This window comes from Eurosta solidaginis, chromosome 2 (genome assembly GCF_040869045.1).
Source record: "Eurosta solidaginis isolate ZX-2024a chromosome 2, ASM4086904v1, whole genome shotgun sequence".
Taxonomy (NCBI): domain Eukaryota; kingdom Metazoa; phylum Arthropoda; class Insecta; order Diptera; family Tephritidae; genus Eurosta; species Eurosta solidaginis.
The window spans coordinates 221,212,512-221,239,768 of record NC_090320.1 but is presented as its reverse complement, the minus strand read 5'-3'; the positions used below and the strand labels follow the sequence as shown (position 1 = coordinate 221,239,768).

The 27,257-nt window shown below is 36.0% G+C and overlaps 1 protein-coding gene across 2 annotated transcripts in view; it reads right to left on the bottom strand.

Annotated features, from left to right (window-relative positions):
• CadN (Cadherin-N) overlaps window positions 1–27,257 on the bottom strand; it is an 855,435-nt gene that overhangs the window by 85,354 nt on the left and 742,824 nt on the right. For both annotated transcript variants that reach the window (XM_067767104.1, XM_067767103.1), the window contains 2 exons: window positions 21,223–21,387; window positions 6,187–6,324 (listed from right to left, as the gene is read on the bottom strand). In XM_067767104.1, the coding sequence (XP_067623205.1) occupies window positions 6,187–6,324; window positions 21,223–21,387 (303 nt within the window). The remainder of the gene's footprint in view (window positions 1–6,186; window positions 6,325–21,222; window positions 21,388–27,257) is intronic.

Below are 27,257 nucleotides of genomic sequence, written 5' to 3'. Positions count from 1 at the left end.
GTTCAAAAACAAAATTATAAAGAAAAACCATGACTTGTGTTATGAAATAGCTTCCTTCTCTTGCCAAATAGTAAAAACTTTCTAGCACAGTAGCTACTTACTGGTTCTAGTTCTGATAGCTTTGTAGCTCCGAATAGCTGGAACCTTAATCTGGCCAGCGCAGGATATGAGCACATTACGTGATTGACCGCACTTCCTTCAGCTGCTATCACTGACGCAGCCTAACCTTACTTCTCAAACTCATAATAAAATTCTTAGTTATACACGAAGTAAGACTTGCTTACGTATGCGCTGTTTACTTACTAATCATTTACGTTAATAAAATAAATGAAAATTAAAGAAAATTGCATCGGCAATTTTCAGAGTTGATTTTTTTTACCCTGCCATTACAGCTTGCAATTAATTTATTGTTGTATTTATGCAAGCTTTATAGTACAAGATAATCAGGCAATCATCAGATGTGGCTCACGCAATCAGTCTCGCACTCCTTCTTTTTCTACAGCCCAAATCATTATGCCGTAACTGTAAATGAGTTTTAAGGATGTATGTGCGTCTCGTTCATTCAAGTCGTTTGCTTTTAGGGCAGTGGTGCACTTCAGAGCTTCGGAAAAGTATTCGCCTTTCATTTACATGTCGTATGAGCGCAGCGACAAAGATTCAGTTAGGCAGTTTTAGCTTGTACTTCACATGCCAACCCAATATAAACGCACGCAAGTCATTTTCTGCCAAAAATGTCTCATGCACATACAACTTGTATGAGAGCAGCTCAAATTGAATTTGCTGCGTGAAAACCTAACTCGATTTCCAATTTTTGTTCTGCGTGACAATTAGATTTGACGTTTGCACACATGCTTTACATTGTCACAATGCATGCTTATTTGGGTTAGGGCAAAAAACGCCGGTTGTTTGCGTGCGCGGTTTTATTAGGTTGTCATGTCAAGCAGTAAACATCTAAAGCGTGAACTCTATGCTGAAACATTTTCCAAGCAAACACATACTACTAACAAATAAATTACGTTTGTATTCGAAGCTCTGCCTTCGTCGTTGTGCACCACTGTTACGTAGTTTCATTTCGTGTGCACTTAATCTTACTTTTAATGAGATTTTCATTTATTTTAAGCAGTTGGTAAATACAACGACGAATGTTATTCTTTACAAATATATAAACTCATCTCTTTTAATGGCATTCATGAATCAATCAATCCGTATGCAACAACCTTCATATAAATGTATTAAGTATGCGAAAGCAGTTAATACGGAAAAACATTTTTGTTGTTCTAGGTAATGAATACGTGGTAAATGATAATAAGGTTATATACTATTTTAAATCTTTACGAGATGAAGGGTTTCAACGTCGACTGCAGTTAGGATGACATAACTACTTAAAGTTGTTCGAGTCTACGCTCATTTTGCTAATGTAAGCAGCAAAATCGTCATACGCAGCAGCCCTTTGCGGCGACACTGCTTCCCATATTCTTTATCCGGGAAGGTTTTTAACTTAACCTCGGTCCTTAATTGATACTACTGTGTAAAAGGATATGATGACCGCACTTTTTATAGTACATTTTGTGTACAAGATCAGATGTTCTAAGCCAGTGGTGAACTCGAGAGCTTCAGAAAACTATTCGGCGTTCACCTATATGTCGTGTGAGTGCAGTGACAGAGATTCAGTAAGCAAGCAGTCAATCAGCTTAAGCTTCTACTTTAAGTAGGAAACATCTGATGTGTGAATGCCATGCTCTTGAGGAATTCAAGTAAACAAATGATAGAACAAACGAAATTTACCCTTGTCTTCGAAACTCTGCCGGCGTCGTGCACCACTGCTCTAAACTAAGAGTGTACGAACTGATTTCCAGCGCATAATAAAATCGAATAAGGCATCGTTACCATTTGCCGTCTTTCAGTGAGTTTTACAGCTCCGGCTCACGCTCAATTCTCACGGGAATGCTCTGGATCATTGAGAGACTTGAGAAGCAGATGTCGTGAAATATTCGCACACGTGAAATGTGATAGGCAGATGTCGCCGCTGTTTTTCATTTAACTCATACGGCGAAAGGCTAAGCAGCGACATCTATTTTTGAAAAAGTTGGTATATTAAAGGCCGCGTTGCCAACCTAAAAAGAAGTAATTAACAAATTATCTGGCTCACAAATTGAACCAGACTTCTATCTGGATTTATCTGGCTCAAATCGTTGTTGTTGCATTTACATGCAAAATTATTTATCTGGCTCAGGATTTTGCCACCGGATGATAGCTATTATCTTCAACAAAGCCTACTAAGGTTTCCATTCAAGAATGTTAGCTTCAGAATATCTATTATGGATATTAGGAGAGCTTACGCGAAAACAGATCATCACGGTGGGACGTGCTTTCTACGCTACTGGGGTTGTGGTTGTAATAAGCATACTTAATTATAATAATCAAGCGGAAACTTTTTAGTGAGGGACGTTTTTCACGGTTTCCAGGGTGTTGTAGCCAGGTATTCGAATTATGCGTATAAACTTTCGACCTTAGTTAATAGAGCTGGTTCTCTTAATGAAAAATCACATCAACCCTAAATTAAGACCAAGCTACCTTGAAACCTTTGCCGGAAGGCAGGGCTAGACAGATTGCTAGCAAGGTCAAAGTTGGGCTCCTTAACTGACTGGTAGTTTGCGATTTGCGCCGGATTTTTCATTAAAGTTTTCAAGAATTTTTGGCATAGTTTCAGCTACAAAACAAATAAAACAAGAAGTATTTAAATGCCGAAATTTGAAAAAAGGTGCCACTGCTATTTGCCTTTCCCAGCTGTATGTATAGTGTCGCTTAATGCAGTGCAGAATCTGAGTTCGGTTGATATCGTTGGCCCAATGGCCGCAGCTCGCGCATCAATAAGGCTTCGAAATACGGGCAAAGATTGTGAATTATGTAATGGCACTTCGGCCTTATCTCTGGCCTATCAAGCCAGACTACCATGCATCGCCCTCTTCCTGTCTTGTTAGATTCACCTGTTTTATTCCGTCAATGAAGAAATGAGGCAGGAAATTAATATGATGAGGGTGTTTGGTAAACTTATTCACGTTGCGGACATTAAAGATGTCATGGATGGGATGATATATGCTGCTTTACCTGTAAACGAATTTCTTATTCTTCCAGATAGTCAACGCACTAAGCTTTGCCAGCGTGAGATCGGTCAGCGATTTTTTTTAATCAACAAGCAATGGCATCGAACAACTTCCTTTAATAAAGATTAAATAAATGCAAGGATATGTGTGGCAGCTAAGTTAGAACTGGGATGACACCACCGTTTGGCAGGTGTCGATGTCGGATATATAAAATCTTCAAGTAAGTTATCACTAGACCCGGTTGCGGACACAGAACCTTACCTCTCCTAACGGTCATCTAGCCGTATTTCGCTTCGCTTGGAACCCTATGCGTAAAAATTACTTCGAGATAAAAAAATAACGCCATCGCTGCAGTTTTCTGTAATAAGCATTAAAAAGTTAAAGACTATATGACAACTCTAGATACTGAAAATCCATTGCATATGCTCGAAAAATCGTCTTCAATCTGCAGTATGGGGCTACATATTGCTATTCTTGATAGGTATATGTGCTAAACGGCCGCCAAAAATACCACTTAAATTACACTGTACAACGGCAAATTTCGCAACAAAGTAACCATGGTATTTTTAATCCAGCTAGTTTATTTCACATTTAGTTTGCATTCGTAGGTTAAATTTGTTATCCTTATCTTAGGAGGGGATATTGGTCCTTATTAAACAAGTAATATACCATACCAGCACTTGGAAATTCCATAATTTCTCCTTTCACCAGTTGATCAAATTTTTTACGAAGGCATGAGGAAATTTGTTGTTGCAACATGTTGCTAAATGTTTACTCGGAAATTTCATTTCAGGGGTAGAAGGAATAATGATCGAAATTTGAGGTGTAAGTATATAATATTAAGTTTTTCACAGAGAGAAATATTTTCTAAGCCATCCAAATCGTAACTCTTGCAAATTTGTTGTAACTTGGCCAAAACCCTCTTGTCACCTCTTAATCTTTAAGTGCAAATAAAAAAGAAGAAAGATGTGCTCGGCTGTTGTTGTATAGATAAGGACAATCCCCCAAGGCGTTGGGGAGTACTATCGATGTTGATGGTCCTTTGCCGGATGCAGATCCGGTACGTTCCGGTAACAAGCACCATATAGGCACCAGTCCGACCATCTCGGGAAGAAGACAACCACATGAAACCTTCAAGGCCATACCGCCCTCCCACCCCCTAGATCCGTGAGGAACTTGGGGTCGCAAGAGCGTTGGCTCTTAAAGTAACAAGATTCGCCACATGTAGGTGGGGTTAACAATTGGGTTCGAGAAGCTATATATTGCGCTAGCAACACCTTGAATCAATTTGGTATTTTAGTCGCCTTTTATGACAGGCATACCTACCGCGTGTATATTCTAAGCCCCCTGACCCGCTGGGGGTACTCGGCTATTACGCTCAGTGTTTCAGTACAAGTTCAACTAAAGTTGTCAGTTAAATTAGGTTTAAACTTATTTTGCAGTTTTTCAGTATACTTTAACTGAAGCTTAAGCAGTCGATCTCTAGTTAACCTATCAGTTGTTTGCGTTCTTTTTGCTTTTGGGTCGAATATCCAATGTAGGATATCAGCCGGAGAAATGTGCTGGATATTCATTTGAAAACTATGAATTTCTCAAAATATCTCTAAGGTTGGAGAATAATTTGAGAATAATATTGGAGATCAACTCAAGAAATATAAGTTTTAAAAGTTTGGAGAATAATTGGAAAATAATTTAGGGGTTAACTTCAGAACTATAAATTTTAAAAAATTTCTCAAGGTTTGGGTATTGATTGGAGAACAATGTTGGGTATCAACTTGCCAGCTTTCAGGTTTAAGAATAATTAGAGAATGATGTTGGATATCAACTTGAGAACAAGATATATTTATTTCGAAGGCTGGAAGAATACTTTTTTTCATGTTTGTTGTGTGAACAAAATCCAGCTCTAGCCATATCTACAAATTATCTAGATAATAACTAACCAATGTTGATGTACAAAAAAGATTACCCCAAAAGCGGCCTTAAAGTGTGACTGAAAAACTGCTCTGTGGTTTAACTGAAGTTGACTACAGTTCAGGAAAACTAAGTTTAAGCTTAGTTTAAACAACTACTGAAAACCATACCTAAGTATGTTAGGTTAAAAAAAATTCTACGATTACTATGTTGCAGGAAAAATTTATTTGTTTGTTGCACTGTATTATTATTCAATTTATTTCTCTGTATTTTATATAAATAGGTCAGTTACTCAAAAGTACTATTTGATCATGAACTTTTCTTTTATGCTTGGAAATTAAATTTTTGTTTTAGAGTTTTACAATCCTGTCGAAGCAACAACTTTGCACTTTGGTACGTATGTACAGCTGCGTACTTAAAATAAGGAAAGGCAAGTTTTTAGCAAATTTAAACAATTATATTTATCTCTTCTTGTTTGCGTTAATTTAGGGAGAAAAAAGAAATTGTCATTAGTTGTGTAACTGAAATTTTGCAAAAAAATTACAAAAAAATTTTTGGAAAATTTTGAAGTCTAGAAATTTTGAGTTTTTTATTTAGAATTTTTTTGAGTAGACATTTTTGTAGCCGAATCAATTTGAGTCGAACAAAGTACAAGTACAAGTCTTTTAAAATTCGCATTAATTTTTGAGAATCTTTTTCCAAACAAATTCGTTTTATATCGAAAAAAATTCTCAAAAAGGTATGCAAGAGATTGCAGTGTCATATTTACATAAAAAAAATTCTGATTGCATAGATTCAGTTACATTACTCTTGATGTTTTTCTTAAATTATCGAAAATAAAACAAAGAATAAAATTGATGAAATTTTCAGAAAATAGCCGCAGCTATTTTCGTGCTCGCAGATGTGGTATATGCAAACACTCTATGGTCTAAAGCATGTACATATTTTCTTTTAATAATAAAGGTTTGAAGTAAATATCTAGCAATATATGCAAAATAAAACTCGATGCACAAGACCATGATATTAAATACTTAATATTTTAAATAAATTTATTAAATTCATGTTTGACCCGAAAAATATATAAATGCCAAATAATTTTTAATTTGCATTTGGCATTTACGATATATTTGTTGAACATCAATCAGTAGTAAATAAAATTCTGAACACTCACCTTCAACACAAATATTTCACCAGTTGTACGATTAATATCGAATTTACTGTTGGCTGGATTATCTGGGTCGATGCCTTGACCTGTCAAAAAGTAAACAATATTTTGTGGCCGATCCTTATCACCATCGGTGGCGGTAACCTGTTATGGCGTCCAAATCAAATGCAGTCCGAAGCAGTGTGCGGCAGTGAAAATAGAAAATGTAAAAAGTTTTCATCAATAAAAGTTTTGAAGTAGAAATTTGTTATACGAAAGCTGTAGCTAGAATTAGTTGTGCAGAGCATTGCTTTGAATAAAATTTTTTTATTGAATTTGAGTAGCTAAGCAATCTAATATTCTAAGTGTGCATACAAGATTACTAATTGATGTTCTACAAGGTGATTGTGAATTTAGTAGCAACAAATCTACAATGAGTTATATGATTGATATACTTAGGACGTACATACATAGAAATTAGTGCAAAAATTAGTAAGTGCAGTATAGATTACAGAAATATTTAAATACATGCATCACAATTTAAAGTCATTAAATGGAATACAAAATATATAAATCACATTACTAGTCAGATCATATAAATGTTATAGCTAAACTGATTGCTGATTTCTAAACTGATTGCAGTCCAAGATTGTAAGTTGATTGCAATCGAAAAATAATTATATGTACGGTTGGGCGGCTAATCAGCATAAGTCAGAATAAAGGCTGAACAAAAAGTTTTAACCATTCGAAAAAGTCGCCTTTTTCTTTCGGGGGTTGCAACTGGCGTTGCCATCTTTTACTAACATTCGCAAGTAATGAATTGAGCGATTTGGTAACCGCAAATATGAACTGTAAGGTAGGACTTCCAATACGTAAATCAATTTCAAGAATATACTGACTTACGCTGATTGGCTGGTGTTGGGTTCAAACACTTTTAAGCCTGTATTAAATTCCAATTGTTGGTGTTTTATTTTAGATTATTGCTAGGCCTGACCCTTTTTTTTATTTCATACATTGCTTATGCCGAACGGGTTTTTTGATGAATCCGGATATTCTCAAGAAATTATATTTTTCTGTTTTGCTGAAAAATTTTTGTTACTGAATCATTTACAACAAAAAAACAAAAAAAAAAAACACAGTAGAAACGTTAATAAACCAACAAAACCCACAAGAAAAGAGAATAGAAAAAATAACACACAAATGAGTTCTTCGGTAGGAATATGTAAAATATTATTCGTTTGAAATTTTATATAATGAAAGAGTCCAGATGAATATGGAAAGCCATTAACTAAACCTAATTATATTAAAAAAATTTTTATTCATATTTATTTAGAAACTATAGGGGAATTCACCTCGTCTTCCAAGGTACAGTAACGACACGAAATATTTATAACATATACAATAGCATGTGCTCTACCTTATTGCGTAATTTTAGTATACATCAGTTACAAGCTTAAAAGAATATTGGGGTAGAACAAATAAAAAAATACCTCCAGTTCAGTTCAGTACAGGGTTACATTTTCAGTTCCTTTAATTCCTTGCTAATGCCGACTAGATAATCTGTGCGCCAGATCGTGCTTAGGCAAGTCGAAAAGAGATAAATATATGGGAAAGAAATAACGTGAACGTTACCCTAATCGCTGACCATGGAATATACGAACCGTTTACCGATTATGACAGAAAGGGAATGGCAATATCTCGGCTAGTGAAATCGCGTTGGCAAGTTTGGTAAGTTGGCCTGCAGTGAATCGCATTAGTTCCGCACTCGCACAAGCCTATCGCATTACGAGATGGTGCTAGTTCAAAATTTGTCCCCTCTGTACTCTCACATGATACTCTTATTATTGTGATGTCCTACGAAATGGCAATTATCCCCTTATTCAGACCTTTTGAACGCGCTCTTTACTAGTTCAATCGTAGGTGGATTTAAGATAGATTAATTTACATACATATGGCTCGGAATAAAGTGCTAACTTGCCCACCCCGCTTCTGAATAGCATCAAATTGGATGCAGTTTTTAATTCTCAAGTGCGAAACTGTAGCTTTGCGCAACAATCTCCCATTTTCGTCATAACCTTCAATATTTGCTGCGGAATCAACTTATTTAATTTTGAATATAAGTTTCTATCATGTCGAAGAACTGATTGAACCATAACAGTACGGCTTAAGATCCTTCTAGTCCTAGAAATGGCAAACAATAAAAGCATATATAAAGATAAAAATGCTTTTTGAACTTTCTGTAAACTTTCGAATAAATAGCAATGTCATTTTGACGATAATGCATATGCAAATATAACAGAATGATAAACGAAGAGAGCAAATTTGAAATATTTATTTTGAAACACTTGGTCAATTAAAATAAATTTTGACTGTAACCAAGCTATTTAATTTTATTAAATTATAATTACGTAAAAGTACGTCATTGTAATAATATCAAATAGTGTTAGGTATCATAATTCCACAACAAATTCGTAATGAATCAAGGTTTCTCTAAATTTGTACATTAGAGTGGCCTTGGTTGTAATTTAATATTTGATTGTGACTTATGGCAAAATTTTGTTATTTTTCCTATATATGTATGCTTACTTCGTTACTGTTACCTCAGCCAATTTAATATAAATTTTGGATTCAAAAAAGTAAAATTTTCAATTCCTCGAGGAAGACGAGCGCGTCTAAACGCATTGGAGTAAAAAACAGGAAAATTTAAGCGCATTCTTCGGCAGTAAAGCCTCATCAAGGCAAATGAGAAGTACAAATTATGCCCAAAAAGAAAACCATGAAATCTTGTTTTCTTGTTTGTGTTTGATTTCTTGCTGTAAGTTGTAAATATCTAATGAGACAATCCTTCTGCTCCCAATTAAACCTTTTTCGGTACTCGCCTCGTAGAGGCCTGTAAATTTTTCGAAGAAAACCTGACCTATAGAGCATGATCATTTGCTGAGAGAGAACTTTACTTTTCAATTGCCTACTCAGTCCAAAAGAGTGACTCTTCGCCATGACCTTGGGTAAATTTAAATAACTTATATATAGTTAAAAAATTTTTGGTAACGGACAGCCTGTGGCTTATATAATTCTTCCATATACCAAATTCATATATTACCGAATGCGGTAATGGGTATATGTATGTATGCTTGTATGTACAACAACTTCAATTTTATATAAATATTTTTGTGCCACATGCTTATGAATTAACTAATACTCATATGTACAAATTTAAATCCATTTCGTTAGTAAGTTTATAAAAGTATAAAAACCATAAGCAACATACTTACATATATACATACATATCGTTAGCTTAATGTGAAAATGTGCTAAGTCACTTTTTACGAATTTTACAGAAGAATAAACTGAATAAATTTTGAAATAACCTTTTTTTCAAAACTGTTAATGAGGATACCTTAGTTGCAATACTTTTGAGTGCAGAAGCTTTGAAAAAGATAAATAAAAATCATGTATGCTAACCCAGCAGCTATTTTATGACTTAGCATAATTTCCTCACTCAAAACAAATTTTTTGTCTTGACTTAGCATTTTTACTCAATATGTTTTCCCATAACTACTCACTTTTAATGATTGAAATAAAACACTAAAACTATATATTTCACAAAAAATACTATTTATTTGTCAAAATATTTCTAACTATTGGCGGTCGCCGTAGTGTGATGGTAGCGTGCTCCGCCTACCACACCGAATGCCCTGGGTTCACAGCCCGGGCAAAGGAACATCAAAATTTTAGAAATAAGGTGTTCAATTAGAAGAAAACTTTTCTAAGCGGGGTAGCCCCTCGGCAGTGTTTGGCAAGCACTCTGAGTGTATTTCTGCCATGAAAAGCTCTCAGTGAAAACTCATCTGCCTCGCAGATGCCGTTCGGAGTCGGCATAAAATAAGTAGGTCCCGTCCCGCCAATTTATAGAAAAAATTAAAGAAAAGGAGCACGGCGGAAATTGGAAGAGAAGTTCGGCCTAAAATCTCTTCGGAGGTTATCGCACCTTACATTTATTTATTTATTTTATTTCTAGCGGTTCAATAACTTATTTTTAATTTCAAACAAATGCTGTCTTGTGTCTTATTCCATAAAGACAACTGCCACCTGCTTTATCTATAAACTAAATGCTAAATCTCTTAATTGTTGTCAAGAGAGTAAAGACTTGGGTGTAATTTTTGACTTCAAACCTCCTTTCTAGTCACATTGATTTCGTTGTTTCAAAATTGGTTGCAATTGATGGGTTCAGTAGACGTAACACCAGTGACTTTAATGACCCTATGACGTTAAAGGCACTTTATATATCCTTGGTCAGAAGTGGTCTTGAATATTGCTCAATAATATGGAACCCTTTCTATGAATCTAACTCCTATAGAATTGAGGGAGTTCAAAAAATGTTAACAAATATTGCTTTACGTATGCTTAACTGGCCAGACGGGGTCCCATCACATACCAGAAGGCGCAAGTTGTTTGGTCTTCAGGCTTTGCATGACAGAAGAACTTTTATCTCACTCATGCTTGCCTATAATGTAATAAACTTGAGCACGAAATGTCTGATTTATCTACTTTGTTCATTCGATATATTCCACTGCGTGATCTTCGACATAATAATTTATTTATAGAAATAACTCATAAAACGAATTATGCTATGAATGAACCTAGTTACGACTAGGATTATACATCTAGCAAATCGATTCAGTAGTGTTCTTAATTTTAATAACATTTTATATAAGTTTAAGCTTGAATTGTTTTCTATTTTTAACTAGTCTGTAAGAAAGCATGTAGTTATCGACATGTAAGTATTGAAGCAGATTATAGTCATCTATATCCGGCAAAGGGCCATCAACACCGGTAACACTCCCCAAAGCCTTCGGGGAGTATCTTTATCGTTAATACAACAACAACAACAAAGTATGTACTTTTAGACTGAATGAATTAAATAAATAAATAAAATGCGCGCACAAAGAAATGACTAGTAATTCAAATTGATATTATTGACAGGTTGACTTAGCACATTTTTTTTTTTCAACAGTTGAGGACTTAGCACATTTACACATCATTGCCCACAGCACGTAAAACTGAAAAATTTAATTATTTTTTTTTTTGTGATCGATGTATTTTGAATTCAGTTTTAAAAATGCATTAAAATACAATTTTTCAAAAAAAAGTGACTTAGCACATTTTTACATTAAGCTAACGATATATAACATAATAATTAGCATGTCAGTTATGTAAGTATTTTCAAAAAAATGATAACCACCACCACAAACATTAACTGTTAAATATTTCCTCGTAATTGAATTTTTCCAACAATTGAAAATCGTAATTTAATTAAATATTAGATAATCAAATTCACCATACACTTTACTTATATACCAAAGATATTGGTAAATGGTATGAAATGGTTAATACGCGCACCTGCACCAATAAGAAATCTATGATACAAATATAGAGAGAGGTAGTTCCACTTCCTCTCGGCCATTGCCCTAATTTGACAAAAATTGTGTTTGGGCATTCACTTTTGAAATCGCGCTGCCATATCCTTATAGAGTAAACTTCATCATATGTTTGCTTGCAATTCTACTTGTCTTTTTTCTTTCGTTTTTCTGGACTATAATTTGACGTTCAAAAAGCCGTTTCAGTATTGGATCCAACACCTCTCCAAGAACATAGAACAATTACATCCTCCTTAGAATATAAATCTTACAAATAGTTCCCACAGCTTAATCACTTTTCGGACGCAACTGTTCTACAGTGACTCGAAACTAAGGTTGCCCACCCTCAGGTGTTTGCCTTGAGACTCTATGAGGTTTATACGCCCATTTGAAATGACTCTCGCCTCATATTTGAGTTGAAGAAGGTATGAAAAGGGTTTGAAAATCACACCTACTGAAAACCTCAGTTGTTTATTTGCGAAACTATAAAATAGCAACTAAAAATTCACACTTTGTCGTAATCAAAACCCATGTCTCCCGCTTCAGCATTTCGTTAAGGTGGCGGCCCTTCCCCAACTTATTCCTTGAAGTGAATCATCATGATTAAAGCCTATTCAAATTAAATTTAAATATCACCTACATGTTACGACCGCTGTTACAAATTTGAATATGTAGGCACATATATTAATCAGGTGGGGCTTGGACCTTCCCAAGAAGACTCAAAGCGGTAGAAAAGACAAATCTTTCCTAAGATAGTCGAGCGAACGACCGGGTTTGTTACTATCCTAACGTATTGGACAGTCGAACTAGTCGGAAAACTGAAGCTACGTCATTCAAAATGAACTCTTATATTATAAAGCCGGAAAACAACAGTTCAAACTGAGCATATAACCTTAACATCTTTCAACTTAAATCGGTCGACTTTAATTTTAAAATATCGTTTTGGTTAAACGAAGCCTATTGAAATCAATGTTTCGAACACCTCCTTAGAATATAAATCTTGATAGTTTGTATTCGGTTCATAACAGTTGCGCCTAACTTTACCCCACCGTAGGAGGTAACAAAGCGACTTCGGTTTACTCATATTAAACGCTGACACTCTCTTTGTTACTAAGAAAATGAATGAAACGACAAAGGAGCTCGGTATGGCAGGTATTCGATATGAGCAGATATCTATCAAAATTATGAGATGTGAAGAAAGGCCAGAATGTTAAAAGACGATTCAAATAAACCGATAAACCTTCAATTCATTTTGTACAAAGGAACAAATTTGATAAGGCCGAGCAATGTTAGCACTATGGAGTAGTTAAAAAGAGATTTTCCAAACTTTCAAAGGCATGGCCTATGTATAGTGAACTATCAGAACAGTAATATACCGACACTGGATAAAGGTGTTCCGCATACATCCGTTTTGCAAGCAAACAATGAGGAGGAGCAAAAGTTGTACCCAGGGCCCGTATTACGTGTTATGATCAGTAACTCAAAACGATTTTCACTTATGCGATAACTATGCAACTGTGGAATTATTACGGACCCAGAACAAAAGGTAGTCATAGTTGCAATGGCCGAAAAAATGTTTACCATTGCTACTCCAGAGTAGCTTTAGCAGCGAAAAATATGCTCTGCTACTGCTCCAGTTCTGAACATTAACAGAGCATAAGTAGAGCAGAGCCGTAGCACAAAAAAGTGATAGCATTCCTTATGCTCTGCCATGAGCAGAGTAAATAGCAGAATAAAAACTTCAAACGATATGTTGTTTGTAGTAATGAAAGAGAAAACAAAAAAAGTTTTTCTGTTTGCTCTTTTGGGCATTGTTATGGAGAATACACTCTTGTGTTTATTATTGTTGGAGCATTGTGATCTTGTTCCTTTTGAACGTATTGTTTTATTTGTCGGTGTTTTAGCTGTTGTTGTAGCTTCTTGTTTTTTTTTTTTATTGTTATTTCATCGGAAGACCTACCTCTGTTCGCACGTTGCATTCCAAGTTGTTGTAGATAAGCAGTAGCGGCAGAACAGACAAAGCTAAGCATAACAATTCCCAACAGCAACCATTTGTTTTTTGTTTTTTTTTTTTGTTTGCTCCGGCTCTACTTCGAATAGCACTTCGTGTGAATTTTTATTCTGCTACTTTCTCCACTCTAAGACGGCCCATACATGATACAAAAACCATGCGCAAATATAAAACGACGAAATTGGTGCAAAAGAAAATTTTGACATACACGGCACAAAAACACTGCGCAATATTCATTTTTAAAGTAGCGCAACAAATGAAACATGTGTTTTAATTGTGTAAAAAAGGCACTAATTGTATAAAAAATCACTATTTATTTTCCACAGTGCTGGTAATTCACGGTATAAGTCGAAAAACTCGCACCAGAAGCGTTTATTTTCCATTGTACTTATAAAATATATATTTTAATTGAAAGACCAGCTCAACTCCTTGCAGCACTGCGCAATATTCATTTTTCAACTAGCGCAACAAATGAAGCACATGTTCTAATTGTATAAAAAATTATTTTGTATTATTAAATTTGTGTGAATTCCTGTTACAAGCTAGAGATGGTCCTTACGCCTTCGATATTAACATTTTTTAACAATAATTACTGATGTTATATTATCAGGAACCACAGGTAAACTGTGTAAGATTCACCATACACGAAGAAAAAAGCATGTGCAATATTTGCAGACATGCGTAAATATCAAAATCGTTTTGATTTTAGCGCAGTTCTCTGCGCAAATTGCGCAACCAGTGTACACACCGGTCAAATCCTTGTGCAAATTGGTAATTGGCACAAGGATACTTGAGCCGTGTAATTGGCGTATAAAACAAGATGTAGCTCGTAGCAGAGTGTAGCCATCATCCCGTCGCAAAGATCCTGATCCAGATAAATAATTTTGCATGTAAATCAGGCTTCGGCATTTAGTGGCACAATTGTGCACACTCAATTCACACGTATTCTTATTCTCTTTAGTTTAGTAGTCACTGAGCATTTGGCGCAGCAACATCGATTGTGTGCGTCGCTCGCTATGTTGACGAATGTTATTAGCAAGCAACGATCGTTTGTTAATGTTTTTAATGTGCACAAGCGAAAAATATTTAATGTTGACCAACCCTTTTGCGCAAATACAATGGCGCATAATCATAGTCAAACTCAAATAGGTTTCAAATTTAGTTTCAGCTTTTTTGACAGATAGCTTATAGAAAATTATGTCAAAAAGTTCCTTTCTAATAAGCGAATGAACTACGGAAAACGATGCATTAAGTGATGTGCGCTATCATCGCGCTCTCACTAACACATCTGCATTTCCAATTTGCCGACGCCTGATGTAAATGCAACAACATTGATTTGAGCCAGATAAATCCCGATAGAAGTCTGGTTCAATTTGGGAGCCAAATAATTTGTTAGTTTCTTATCTTTAGTTTGGCAACGCTGCCTTTGATAAACCTAATTTTTTCAAAAATAGTTGGCGCTGCTTGGACTTGGGCGTATGTGTTAAAAGAAATACAGTGGCAACATCTGCCTTCACAACTCATATGTACAAAAATATCACGATCTCTGCTTCTCAAGTCTCCCAGTGAACCAGAGCATTCGCGTGAAAATTGAGCGTGATGGGCTAGAAAACTTGCTGGATGATGGCTTCCACTCTTTTATGCTACAGTTCTGCTCTATGCTCCTCTGTTCATGTTCAGAGCCGGAGGAATAACAAGAAAAAAAAGCGTCAGAGTAATGAAGCATTTTCAATCACTGGCCCGAAATATTGAAGAGGGACAAAGTAACCAATGTTGCGGCGACTCTTACCGATTAACCCCCATTACAATAAAGTAATGTCGAAAGAAATTTGTTTTGAGGAGGGTTCTATACTAAAGTGGTATCTTTGGATAAACTTCTTAACAGTGATTTTTAGGACGGATTACCTAGTTAAGAGTTTAGAACTTAAGAAGCACTTCTCTGCTTTAAGAAGGATAAAGATATTGCTTTACTTTTTTAATATTGCATTAAGTTAAGTCACATTTTAACAGCTCTATTAATATTATCCTTCTAACATTTTTAATTTCCAAGAGAGAACTACGCTGAGTTAGCAATGCTTCTTCAAAATTTGATAGATTATATTTCTAATAACTAACAAACGCCGTGTTTTTTTACACGCGTATACTCTTACGTTTACGCGTAAAAAAACGCTTGTCGTCGCTTAGATAATGGTTAGGAGACCCATCTAGCGGCAGTGGTTAAATAACTAGCTACAGCACTGGGTGTACCGAAAAGCGGAGACACACACCTCGGTTGTATGGCTTTGAATAATATACAGCTGAATCGGTTTCGATGAATTTTGGACACGCACCATTTTAAGAGGTGATACATAGAATTAGTGCTGAGGTGAAATATAGACACACATTTCAATTACATCTGAGTATAATGCGTATTGAAATTTAGTAGTACTAATTTTATGCACAGCAATTTCAGAGGTGCATTTAAAGTTTGATGCTTAGCAGTCCATATACAGTTTAAGCGTAAACGTCTATAGATGTAAAAAAAAACACAGTTAAAGTTTATGTTTAATACGTCAAAGTGGAACTACCTTGCTTTCTTGTATCATGCAGAAATCTGAGTCAATTTAAGTTGAATACAAACAATTAGGCAATTCGCAAAGTCTCCTATTCATCGTATGTGGTATGCTGTAATCAAATTTTATATTGATAACCATGGCAACAACTCAAGTCTTAAAATTTTACATGAATACGACACTGTTGTGATTTGCGCAAATGTACATATATACAAATAGGAGAAGAGGAGTATTTTACATTTTATACACAAAAAAAAAAGAAAAATTAGAATTTATATTAATAAACTAAAAAAGAGTTTTCAAAAAAAAAAAAAATATACAAAAATATTAAATTTAGAAATAATTTTGTCCAAAATTTTCCGGAGACCTGCATAATGGTAAATGGCGCTTTCAGCTCCTCGTTCAATGTGCGCTCGTACAGTGTTTGTGGGAAAACGGGAGGCAAATCATTCACATCGCGTACATAAATCACAATTGTTGTCGAATTCTCATTGAGGCTATCAGATGCGACTAATTTTAAATCATACTTAAATAAGCGAGGCGGAAAAACAAGAAAAAAAAAATTTACATAAAGTAAATGTAAATAAATTGAGCACCTACATATAAATAAATTAAAAATTAACGTAGGTACAAAAATATATGTATATAAAAAAATAAGTGAATAAAAATACATACATGTGTATAAAAGGAGGGAAAGAAAACCAAAAAAATTCTTTTGCTTGAGGTGGAATTTGAAGAGTAAAACAAACTTTTGCTCCCACTTGGGTTAAATATTCTGGTTTCTAGGAATACTTCCAAGTTTGTTTTATCATATATTGAAATTAGACATTTTATTTTAGCTAGCATTTGAACGCAAACGCGAAATGGGCGAAAAGTACGTTTAAACTAGAACATTTTTTATATAATTATGCATGCCGTTTATTGTTTATGTCGGAAATTCATCCGATATGAGCGGAAGGGGTATCAACGGATGTGCATCAGTGCCAGTTATAAAAATCAATTTGCGAAATTTAGCTTTTTTAACAGTTCTCAATTAAGAGATATGCATTTGGAAGCGATTTGTATGGCTGTACCACTGCAAAAAAATTGTGTAACGCTTTCTTAAAAATAGTTCCCACAGATTAATCACTTTTCGGACACAACTGTTCTACAGAGACTCCAAACTAAGGCTGCCGACCCTCAGGTGTTTGTCTTGAGACTCTATGAGGTTTACACGCCCCTTTGAAATGACTCTCACCTCATATTAGAGTTGAAGATGAAGGTATGAAAAGGGTTTGAAAATCACACCTCTTGAAAACCTCAGTTGTTTATTTGCGAAACTATAAAATAGCAACTGAAAATTCACACTTGATCGTAATCAAAACCAAAGTCTCTCGCTTCAGCATTTCGTTAAGGTGGCGGCCCTTCCCCAAATTATTTCTTGAAGTGAATCATCATGATTAAGGCCTATTCAAATCAATTTTAAATATCACCTACACGTTACGACCGCTGTTACAAATTTGAATATGTAGGCACATATATTAACCAGGTGGGGCTTGGACCTTCCCAAGAAGACTCAAAGCGGTAAAAAAGCCAAATCTTTCATAAGATAGTCGAGCCAACGACCAGGTTTGTTACTATCCTAACGTATTGGACAGTCGAACTAGTCGGAAAACTGAAACTACGTCATCCATAATGAACTCTTATATTATAATGCTGGAAAACAAGAGTTTAAACTGAGCATATAACCTTAACGTCCTTCAACTTAAATCGGTCAATTTTCATTTTAAAATATCGTTTTGGTTAAACGAAGCCTATTGAAATCAATGTTTCGAACACAAGCATCTGTAAATTTTGTCCTACACTACAAAAATTGTATCCAGAATCCTTGTAAAATTGTGATTACAAGGGCGGTATCCTTGGCCGAAGAGTTACTCCTTAATGTTTCAAGATGTTTCTCTGGTGATTCGAATAGTCTCTTGCGGACTATGCAGATCGGCAGCATGGAGCGACAAAAACATTCGCCAGAAAGGGTTCATAGCTCGACGAAGGTATGAATTCGACGTCACAGTCCTCTAGATTCTGTGCCGGCATACGATTTGAGGGCCAGGAGGCGCGGCAGCGACTGGTGGTCGAAATTGCAACTATTCCATCTTCGAAAATTGTAGCTCTTACAATTAGCCGATAAAACTGGAGGCACATTACGACGCGATTAACAAAGGCCAGCTTTAATACTAAAAGTAAAAACTGTGAAACGAGAATTATGATTATTAATAGACAATTTATATCGACAGCAACGAGCCACAAATAATTTGCAGAAATCGCGTCGACGAAGAGTATAAGGAGTTAGCCCAGAACATATCCTTTGCTGAAATTACACTTTTCACGAGAGATACACACAAAACTGTGACCATTTTAAGTATTTGTATTTTTTTCTCGACAGATGCAGAAGTGCCGGTATCTAGGACTGGGGTTAGGTTCGAAACCTCCCTGGAGTTAGTGAATGAATGGACAGTCGCTCCGCAAAGAGCTACTCCTTGGATGCAATTTTTTGAACGGTCCGCGAGAAATTGAACCGCGATTCATCAAAATATCAGCCATTGGTGCTGGAACAAGTTCCGGATCACTCCAGTATATAGAACCGGTTGTCGTGCGAGGTCCGGAAAGTCCATAACGTCAGTTTGTCTAAATATACCCTCATACCGTCGCCTTCACTGCCAATAAAATGATCGGCGTAAACCTCTAATATGTGCATATATATGAAAATTTCACATTTTGAAATATATATGTGTGTTTGTGACTGTGGATGTGTTCAACGTGAACAAAATACCGACCTTTTCCAAAAAAAAAAAAAATTAATGGTGCGATTTCCTTGAAATTTGGTACAGGGGTACTACCTTAACTAGCTTATTATTTGAGAAACCTTTTTTCCGGGAAGAGAATCAAGGACTGGAAAATGAAAAACAAATTGAGGATTTACAAGGGGATAATAGGAAGTTGAGGAAGCAAAAAAGGTGAAAGAGATGAAGAAAAAAAAACAGAGAGGTTTAGGCAGAGGAAAGAAAGTAGGAGTAGAAGAGAGCAAAGTCTATAAAGTGAAGGGGAAGTATACGGTGGAACGGAACACATAAAACATGGCAAGGAGAGGTAGAGGCAAGAATATGCAAATAGTTTTTTGCGGAAGCTTCAATATCACAATCGCCCCGGTTTACAGAGAGAGTGGGCAGATCACGGGGAGAAATATTAGCTTATTATTTGAGAAACCTTTTTTCCGGGAAGAGAATCAAGGACTGGAAAATGAAAAACAAATTGAGGATTTACAAGGGGATAATAGGAAGTTGAGGAAGCAAAAAAGGTGAAAGAGATGAAGAAAAAAAAACAGAGAGGTTTAGGCAGAGGAAAGAAAGTAGGAGTAGAAGAGAGCAAAGTCTATAAAGTGAAGGGGAAGTATACGGTGGAACGGAACACATAAAACATGGCAAGGAGAGGTAGAGGCAAGAATATGCAAATAGTTTTTTGCAGAAGCTTCAATATCACAAACGCCCCGGTTTACAGAGAGAGTGGGCAGATCGCGGGGAGAAATATTAGCTGTATTTTTACATGTTGTATATACATTTGCTAAAAAAAACGCTTATTATAACTTATATAATGTTTAAGAGAGCCATCTAGCGGCAATTATTGAAGACTCACAGCAGTGGTAAATCACTCGCTACAAAGCGGGTTTACTAAAAAGCGGAGACACGCACCTTTGTTGGTAGTGTGAAACATATAGCTGAATCGGTTCCGATGAAAAGTGGACACACACTCTTAGGGCATAAAAGTGGAAAATAGTGTATAGAAAAATTTATCAGTACAAAGAAGATAAATGTAATAAGGGATGAACAGAAATATAAGAAAAATGGTAGACAAATGGGATAGAGAGTGGAGGGGTGATGGGAAACAAGACTCACTTATTAAATGTAGATAAAGCAATTTTGGGCAGAAGAAAGTCTGCTGGGTACTCTAGTTAATTTATTTATTTCTTAGAATCTTAAGCCATCATCCGGTGGCAAAAAGCCTGAGCCAGATAAATAATTTTGCATGTAAATGCAACAACAACGATTTGAGCCAGATAAATCCAGATAGAAGTCTGGTTCAATTTGTGATCCAGATGATTTGTTAATTACTTGTCTTTAGTTTGGCAACGCTGCCTTTAATAAACCTACTTTTTCAAAAATAGATGTCGCTGCTTAGCCTTTCGCCGTATGAGTTAAATGAAAAAGAGTGGCGACATCTGCCTATCACATTTCACGCGTGGGAAAATATCACGACATCTGCTTCTCAAGTCTCTCAATAATCCAGAGCATTCCCGTGAGAATTGAGCGTGAGCCGGAGCTGTAAAACTCACTGGATGACGGCATTAGTTACTTATGTATTCATTTCATGTATACATACCCAGAGTACTCATAGAACCGATATAATTGCTTATATAAAAAAACATAGTTATGTATGTGAAAAACTTTAATACGAATTTCCAATAACTGATTATGTCATATTATAATGGAATCTAGCTTAGTTGTATCATTGTATTGAAATTTCTATTTCAGAAGTTGCGAATTATTTAACCACTTGCATTTATGCAATGGTTTATATTAATGTCATTATAATCAATTTTATTAAAAACAGCACATGCATTTAAATCTAGTGCTAATTAAATAAGAATTTTCATGGCACTGAATTTAATATAAAACAAACTTAAAGTTCAAGCTAAGGTTCACGGCTAAAAAGCACAGGAAATTAATTATCAAACGTGCACAACCAATAAGGGAAAAAACCAATTTGCGTATATCAAGGATATCCGGCAAAAATTATATGGAAAAAAAACGAAATATTAAAATGGTGCACACACAAAGAGCGCAAAACGAATGCTCGAAGCTCAACTAAATAGTATATAAATTAAGTTTTTTTTTTTGTTTTAAAAGCAGAGTTGAAAAAATTGTTGCTGTTACTATATTTACTATGCTCTAAAAATGCACATTTACTACATATACAAAAATTTATGTATGTATATGTTCTACTACATATGTAAGTGCATAAGCGAACAAAAGGATATATGAGCAATAACCTGAAGCACGCGTTTGGGTAAATTACGATCATCCTCTTCGGTGATTTGCGTACGATAAGTGGGACGCTCAAAGACTGGCGGATTATCGTTGACATCCTTGACGTGTATTATAACGGTTGTGTAGTTTTCCTTTAAATTATCAGAGGCAGCTAAACGCAGCTCATACTAATATGATTGCATTTATAAAGAAAAGTTAATGGAGATTGGACAAAAGAAATTGAAGTTTAAATTAAACAATTTTTATATATTTAGACTTGCTTCAATATTTCTGTACTAATTTAAGTAGAAAGGGACGTCTTTTAATGAATTTGGCTGAAAAAATTAAGCAACTAAAATACAAAAATTATGTAAATGTTTTATCCATACATACCAAGAAAATTGTTATATATATATTATATGTATTGCGATATATACTTATAGCTACTTTATAAGAAGATATATGACTTAATGCTAATAGTATAGGTTATCGTGTATATATAAGTATTATCGAATTCATTCATTAAGCAAAGCTCGCCCGCTGACCAATTTAGCTCATAAACTTGTAACGAATTTATTGAAACTCCGCTTATTTTACAACTTCTATTAACGTTCGTATCGCTAAATTGTTGAATAAATAACTCCAAAATTCAGTAATGCAAAATGGTCTTTATTAGACTACTTTGAAAATACTTCACAATAACACTTATACTTCGCAACCAATAGCGTGCTTAAATCAAACTGATCGCCGCTTACTCAACCTTCGCTCCTTTTATACTCTCTGCTGTCTCGTTCGCATACTTCTAGGCGTTTCTTCTTTTAGATATTACTACTTAGTTACCTGATACATATATGCATGTGAATTTGTAGTTTATAGTCTCCCGCATAGCCATATGCGGGTGTATATGTGAGTACTGATGATTGCGTACTTTTGTGAGTATCTCAGATATATGCATGGGTTTGTGCGTATCTCTCCACTGCTTGTATGTACATATGTGTAGAAATAATGATTGAGTTGTTTATGTACATACAAGTGACTGCTTAGTATCCGTTTAGAGATGGTAATATTCGTCACACTATTTAATAGATCTTAATCGCTATTGTAAACATTATCGAGATGTATCCACATCCCTTGTAAATAGAAAATACTAATTTTTTACTGATTTGGTGTAAAATGTATCTTGTTTAATGAACAGGGGCTAGTATTCCCAACTGCAGCAATTTTTTTGTGGTTAAAAAAACGGACCTACTCCGAAGTTGTTACTTTAATTTTTGGTTCCTTCAATTCAGCTAGTTCTCTTTGAATTAAATATTGTAACAAATATTAGGAAACTCTTGATTATTTTTCACCTTCTGTGATCGTTTGAATTATTAACTCAAATGTTCATTATAGCAAAATGTTCTCTATTTACAGCACTACTATTGTAGTAGTACTTCATAAATAAATTACTCGCGTAATTCACTTACTTCAGTTTTCGCTGCTTTTATATTGTCAGTTGTGTTGTTCGCCTATTCCTTCTAGGGTTTAGATTTTTCACGAACCGTTGCCTCGAATGACTGCTTATATATTTCTTGTTTCTGTATGGATTTGAAACACAAGGGAATGCAGAAGACTTCATATTCTGTATATTAGGGAAGCACGCAAACAATATCTTATCGCATTCAGCAAGCCCTGCGCATCTTAGAAAGGTAGTCCGATACTAAAGGCGTGTTGCAAAACTGTTATAGTGCTTTTTGCCCAGAGAGAAAACTATCCAAGCAAAAACCAAATTCCTACTTTCAATGGAAGCCAAATATCCACCAATCCCACACGTGGAATGTCTACTCGATGCTACCTTAAAGAAAACCACAAGAGCTTTATTCGCCTGCTCTCGACTCGATGCCAAATCCTGGGGGCTATCTACTAAAATGGTATACATACTGGACATTTAAAACTGTTGTGAAGCCTCGTTATTTTGGTGGCCAAAAACCACGCAAAGAAAAGCAATACAATAAATTAAACAAAACTGCGTCGACTAGTTCGGGATTCTAGGGGCTACGTAGCGCGGCCTTCTCAAGGGGCTGGCAGCAAAATTTATAGCTTCGCCGTCGTCACCCTACCCCTGGCCATTCCTGTTTATTTAGCAGGCGAGGCTTTGGCTTTCCCAAGTTTCTCAGGAGGGGAGGCAGTTGGATGACCTAGAAGTTTAAATGTGGTAATTTTAAATCGTTGCCGAGAAGGTGGGCTAGAATGTTATTATGATGCTTATTTCCTGCAAAGGGCCATCAACATCAAAAAAACTCCCCAAACTCTTCGCGGAGTCTCCTTAACGCTACAAAGAAAAAAAGAAGAAGAACTAAATTCCGTTTTATCAAATGACTATAATGTAGTTAAAAGAAAAAAGCATCGGGTTACTACGGGTTAAATTTTCAAACGCTAATGTGAAAAGTTGGTAGACGCATGCGTCAGGTCATACTCAAATGAAATGTATTGGGACGAGCCGATAATTATAAATTGGACCCTAAGCGAGCTGTGCCCATAGGAACAAGAAAGACTCCCCCGCTATAAACGGGTTATATCTTGCTTATAGTGACCTGGTAAAGCCTTCTTGCAGAATCACAAGTTATATTTTTAACTCAGGGTAGGGGGTCAAACTTATGCACATTGGACAAATTCTTTATATAAATCTGAGAAAAAAGTTAGCTATCCGTTCTGCAAGTAGACCTTAGTCAGCTTAATTCCAGGTTTGTTAGATAAGCCAAATATTGAATAAGACACTTGACAAGAAAATCGACAGACCGAAAAGCCATGTATAAGGAAACTGCTCGAATGCGCCTCTGACTCTATACTTTTGTATGGTGTAGAAATCTACGCAAATGCAATGGAGTTCTGGAAGTACCAAACAGCTAGTACCTTCGTTAAACCCAGAGATTACCTTAGCGTTTCAGAAGGTTTTCGCAAATACCGTCTTAGATGTTGTAGGGAAATAAATACGGTTATGAGCAAGGTTGGAAACCTGAACTGCCTACATTTTGGGGACATAAACTAATGTAACCAGTCCTCGCAACATCATATAATGATGAAATGGGCACCTGGTGACCTATTCCAGGCAGTTTCATCCATAAAATCTACCAAAAGACAGTGTTTACGTTCAGCCACGTGTATAGAATTTTACGAATTTTAGTTCGAAGATTTGAAGTATCTTTAGAAAATTTTAGAAAAAAAAAGAATTTAGCTTAAAAATTCTTTTCTCTATTTCAAACTTTTTCATTACTTTTTTAACTCTACTGTAAAAAATTTCAGTTTATCTTAACTGCTGATGTCCGTGATAAAAGCGTATCTTATATTTGTTACTCTTTATTCATTGTTGTTGCATAAAATAACAAAGCAAAATAAATTGCAATTGTACGAGTGACTATTTTCAAAAATACACTGTGTTCATGCTACATTCACTGGACACACCCAAGCATAAATACTAGGGTGGTGGTAATAAATCAGATAATATATTTTTTCCAATGAAGACTCAAAAAACTTAAATTTAATTTTTTTGTTTTCTACTACTCAAAATCGGTAACACTTTTATTGGATTTAACTAAACATATTATAAATAAAAGTGTTGAACTTTGAAAAAAAAAGGTAATACCGGACACTACTGAACGTATTCTTTAAAAATTTCTTACATTGAGCTTCAAAAGAGAGCTACTTAAAATAAAAACTAGCCCACCCATTTCTGAAATAGTAAAGAATTACTTAAGTTTTACCAGTTTTTACACTACGCACAGCACTGCTACGAACGAACACAAATTCAGTGCTATAGCCGCTAGAAGTGTAACTGTGTGAGTCGTAAATCAACTGCCCTTTGTTTATTCGCCAACGTATTCGCCTTTGGCGGCCAACTAATGTTTTTTAATTAGAAGAAAATTTTTCAAAGCGGGGTGGCCCTAGGCAGTGTTTGGTAAGCACTCCGAGTGTATTTCTGCCATGAAAAGTTCTCAGTGAAAACTCGTCTGCCTCGCAGATGCCGTTCGGAGTCGGCATAAAACAAGTAGGTCCGGTCCCGCCAATTTGTAGGAAAAAACAAAAAAGGAGCACGACGCAAATTGGAAGAGAAGTTCGGCCTATATTGTCATAATCGATTTTGGGACTATCCGTGGACCATTTTGAGGAATACTTCTGAAAATATTTGAGATATTAAGTGAATGTTACTAGCCGCGGCAGAGTCCATAATACTTATATATAATACTTGGCCTTTATTTTGGTCCGTACCTTAGAATCGCCAAAACTCTTACACTGGATATTTATGGAAACTGTCAATCCAATATTTTACTATGGGGTCCATGTTTGGTGAATAGCCACACAAAAAACTACGTTTACCAAATACTTGAGGGCGTACACAGGTTATCAGTGATTAGCATAACGGGGGCCCTGTAAACTACTCCGACAGCAGCATTACATGCCGGTCTGCTCATCCCACCTGCTGACCTAGTCGTCAAATATGTAGCGCTGGCAACTTCAACAAGGCTTAAAGCCTCGCGGTAGCTTTAGTAAAGGCCGTATGGCCACAGCAGTGGACGTTAAATAAAGAGAAACGGGCTACATGGTCTCGCGCCTGAGCGGAGAAAGAGATGTTGGAGCCATAATAGGGCCGGAAAGTTGGCACAAGGATGCGGAAATGGCAAAACCTGCTATTATTGTGCATACCGAAAGATCGGGCTGCTGTTTACTGTGTCGAACCAGAAATAAGTAGATCCTTTAAGCTGCCAGATTACTGCAGCGTTTTTTATTATAGCAATGAAGAAAGCAGCAGAAAGTCTGGAGGAAGCGTGCTTAAGCCGCAGTCGCCTAAAATTATATATTAATAGTCAGGCTGCGATTAAGGCAATAATCTCACACAGTACTTCATCGAGAAGTATTCTGGAATGCAGAGAAACATTGGAAGCATTTCACTCAGGCCGCGCCATACATCTTGACTGGGTTCCCGGTATTAAGGGGATATAAGGTAATGAAAAGGTCGATGAGTTGGCAAAGGTGGGTCAACATTCGCTGCATCCAGGGTGGACGTCAAAATCCGTTAGGCAGAAATCAAAAGGAGACAGAAGTTGCATATGATCCAACAAGCAGGAAACACCTGCGAGTTTAGACTGACAAAGTTGCTTATATCTTTAAAGGGAGATTACTTAATGCTCACGATGGGCATATTAACAGGACATAGCCCTCTGGCGTCACATGCTTATTGGTAAGGCCTAGTCACTAACAGCAAATATAGGAAGTGCAAGCTGCTAGAGGAAACAGTTGAACACATTTTGAGTTCGTGACCTACGCTCGCCGGGTTAAGGCTTCAGCTAGTAGGGGCGCCAAAGTCCACAGATCTCGAAGCAGTTATTAAGTTAAGTCCTTGAATATTTTTAGTATTATCCAAAATGGCGGATTTATTTTATTATGTAAGTCCTGGTACCTAGTTGGGGGTTTCCGTTTGGTCGTCAAAAAAGTTCTCCGTGGACACATTCAGTCTATGTGAGGTCTTTATTGACCGGCCAGTTCAACCTCAACTAGTGGTTTCGATCAGCCTTATGCACATCCATACACATGAAGACAAGAGCACGTGCATGTACGCAAAACAATTGAAATGAACTGTAAGATACGAGTATGCAAATGAATTACTTTGTCTGTACAAATGTATTTGAACTACATAAAAGGTACAATGAATAGTTAAAGAAGTAAAAGGCGTCGAATCGAATTTGTGAGGTATAGCCAAGAGCGTCAATTTATAAAGGTAGGTAGCTGGTGGTTTTGTTTTTTTTCCACTTTTGTATATGTAATGCCAGCCAAAGTTTCCATTACATTCTGTTTTGTGGTGCATAGGGGGGGGGGGGGGGGGGGGGGGGGGGGGTGTCTAACAACAATTTTCGCAGGAAAAATTGCAGCTTTTTCCATTAAATATCGCTGACGGGTATTTGTTTTATTTATTACTATCGACAGGCGGCCACCGTGGTGTGATGCTAGCGTGCTCTGCCTACCGCACGGTATGCCCTGGGTGCGCACCCCGGACAAAGCAACATCAACATTTTAGAAATAAGGT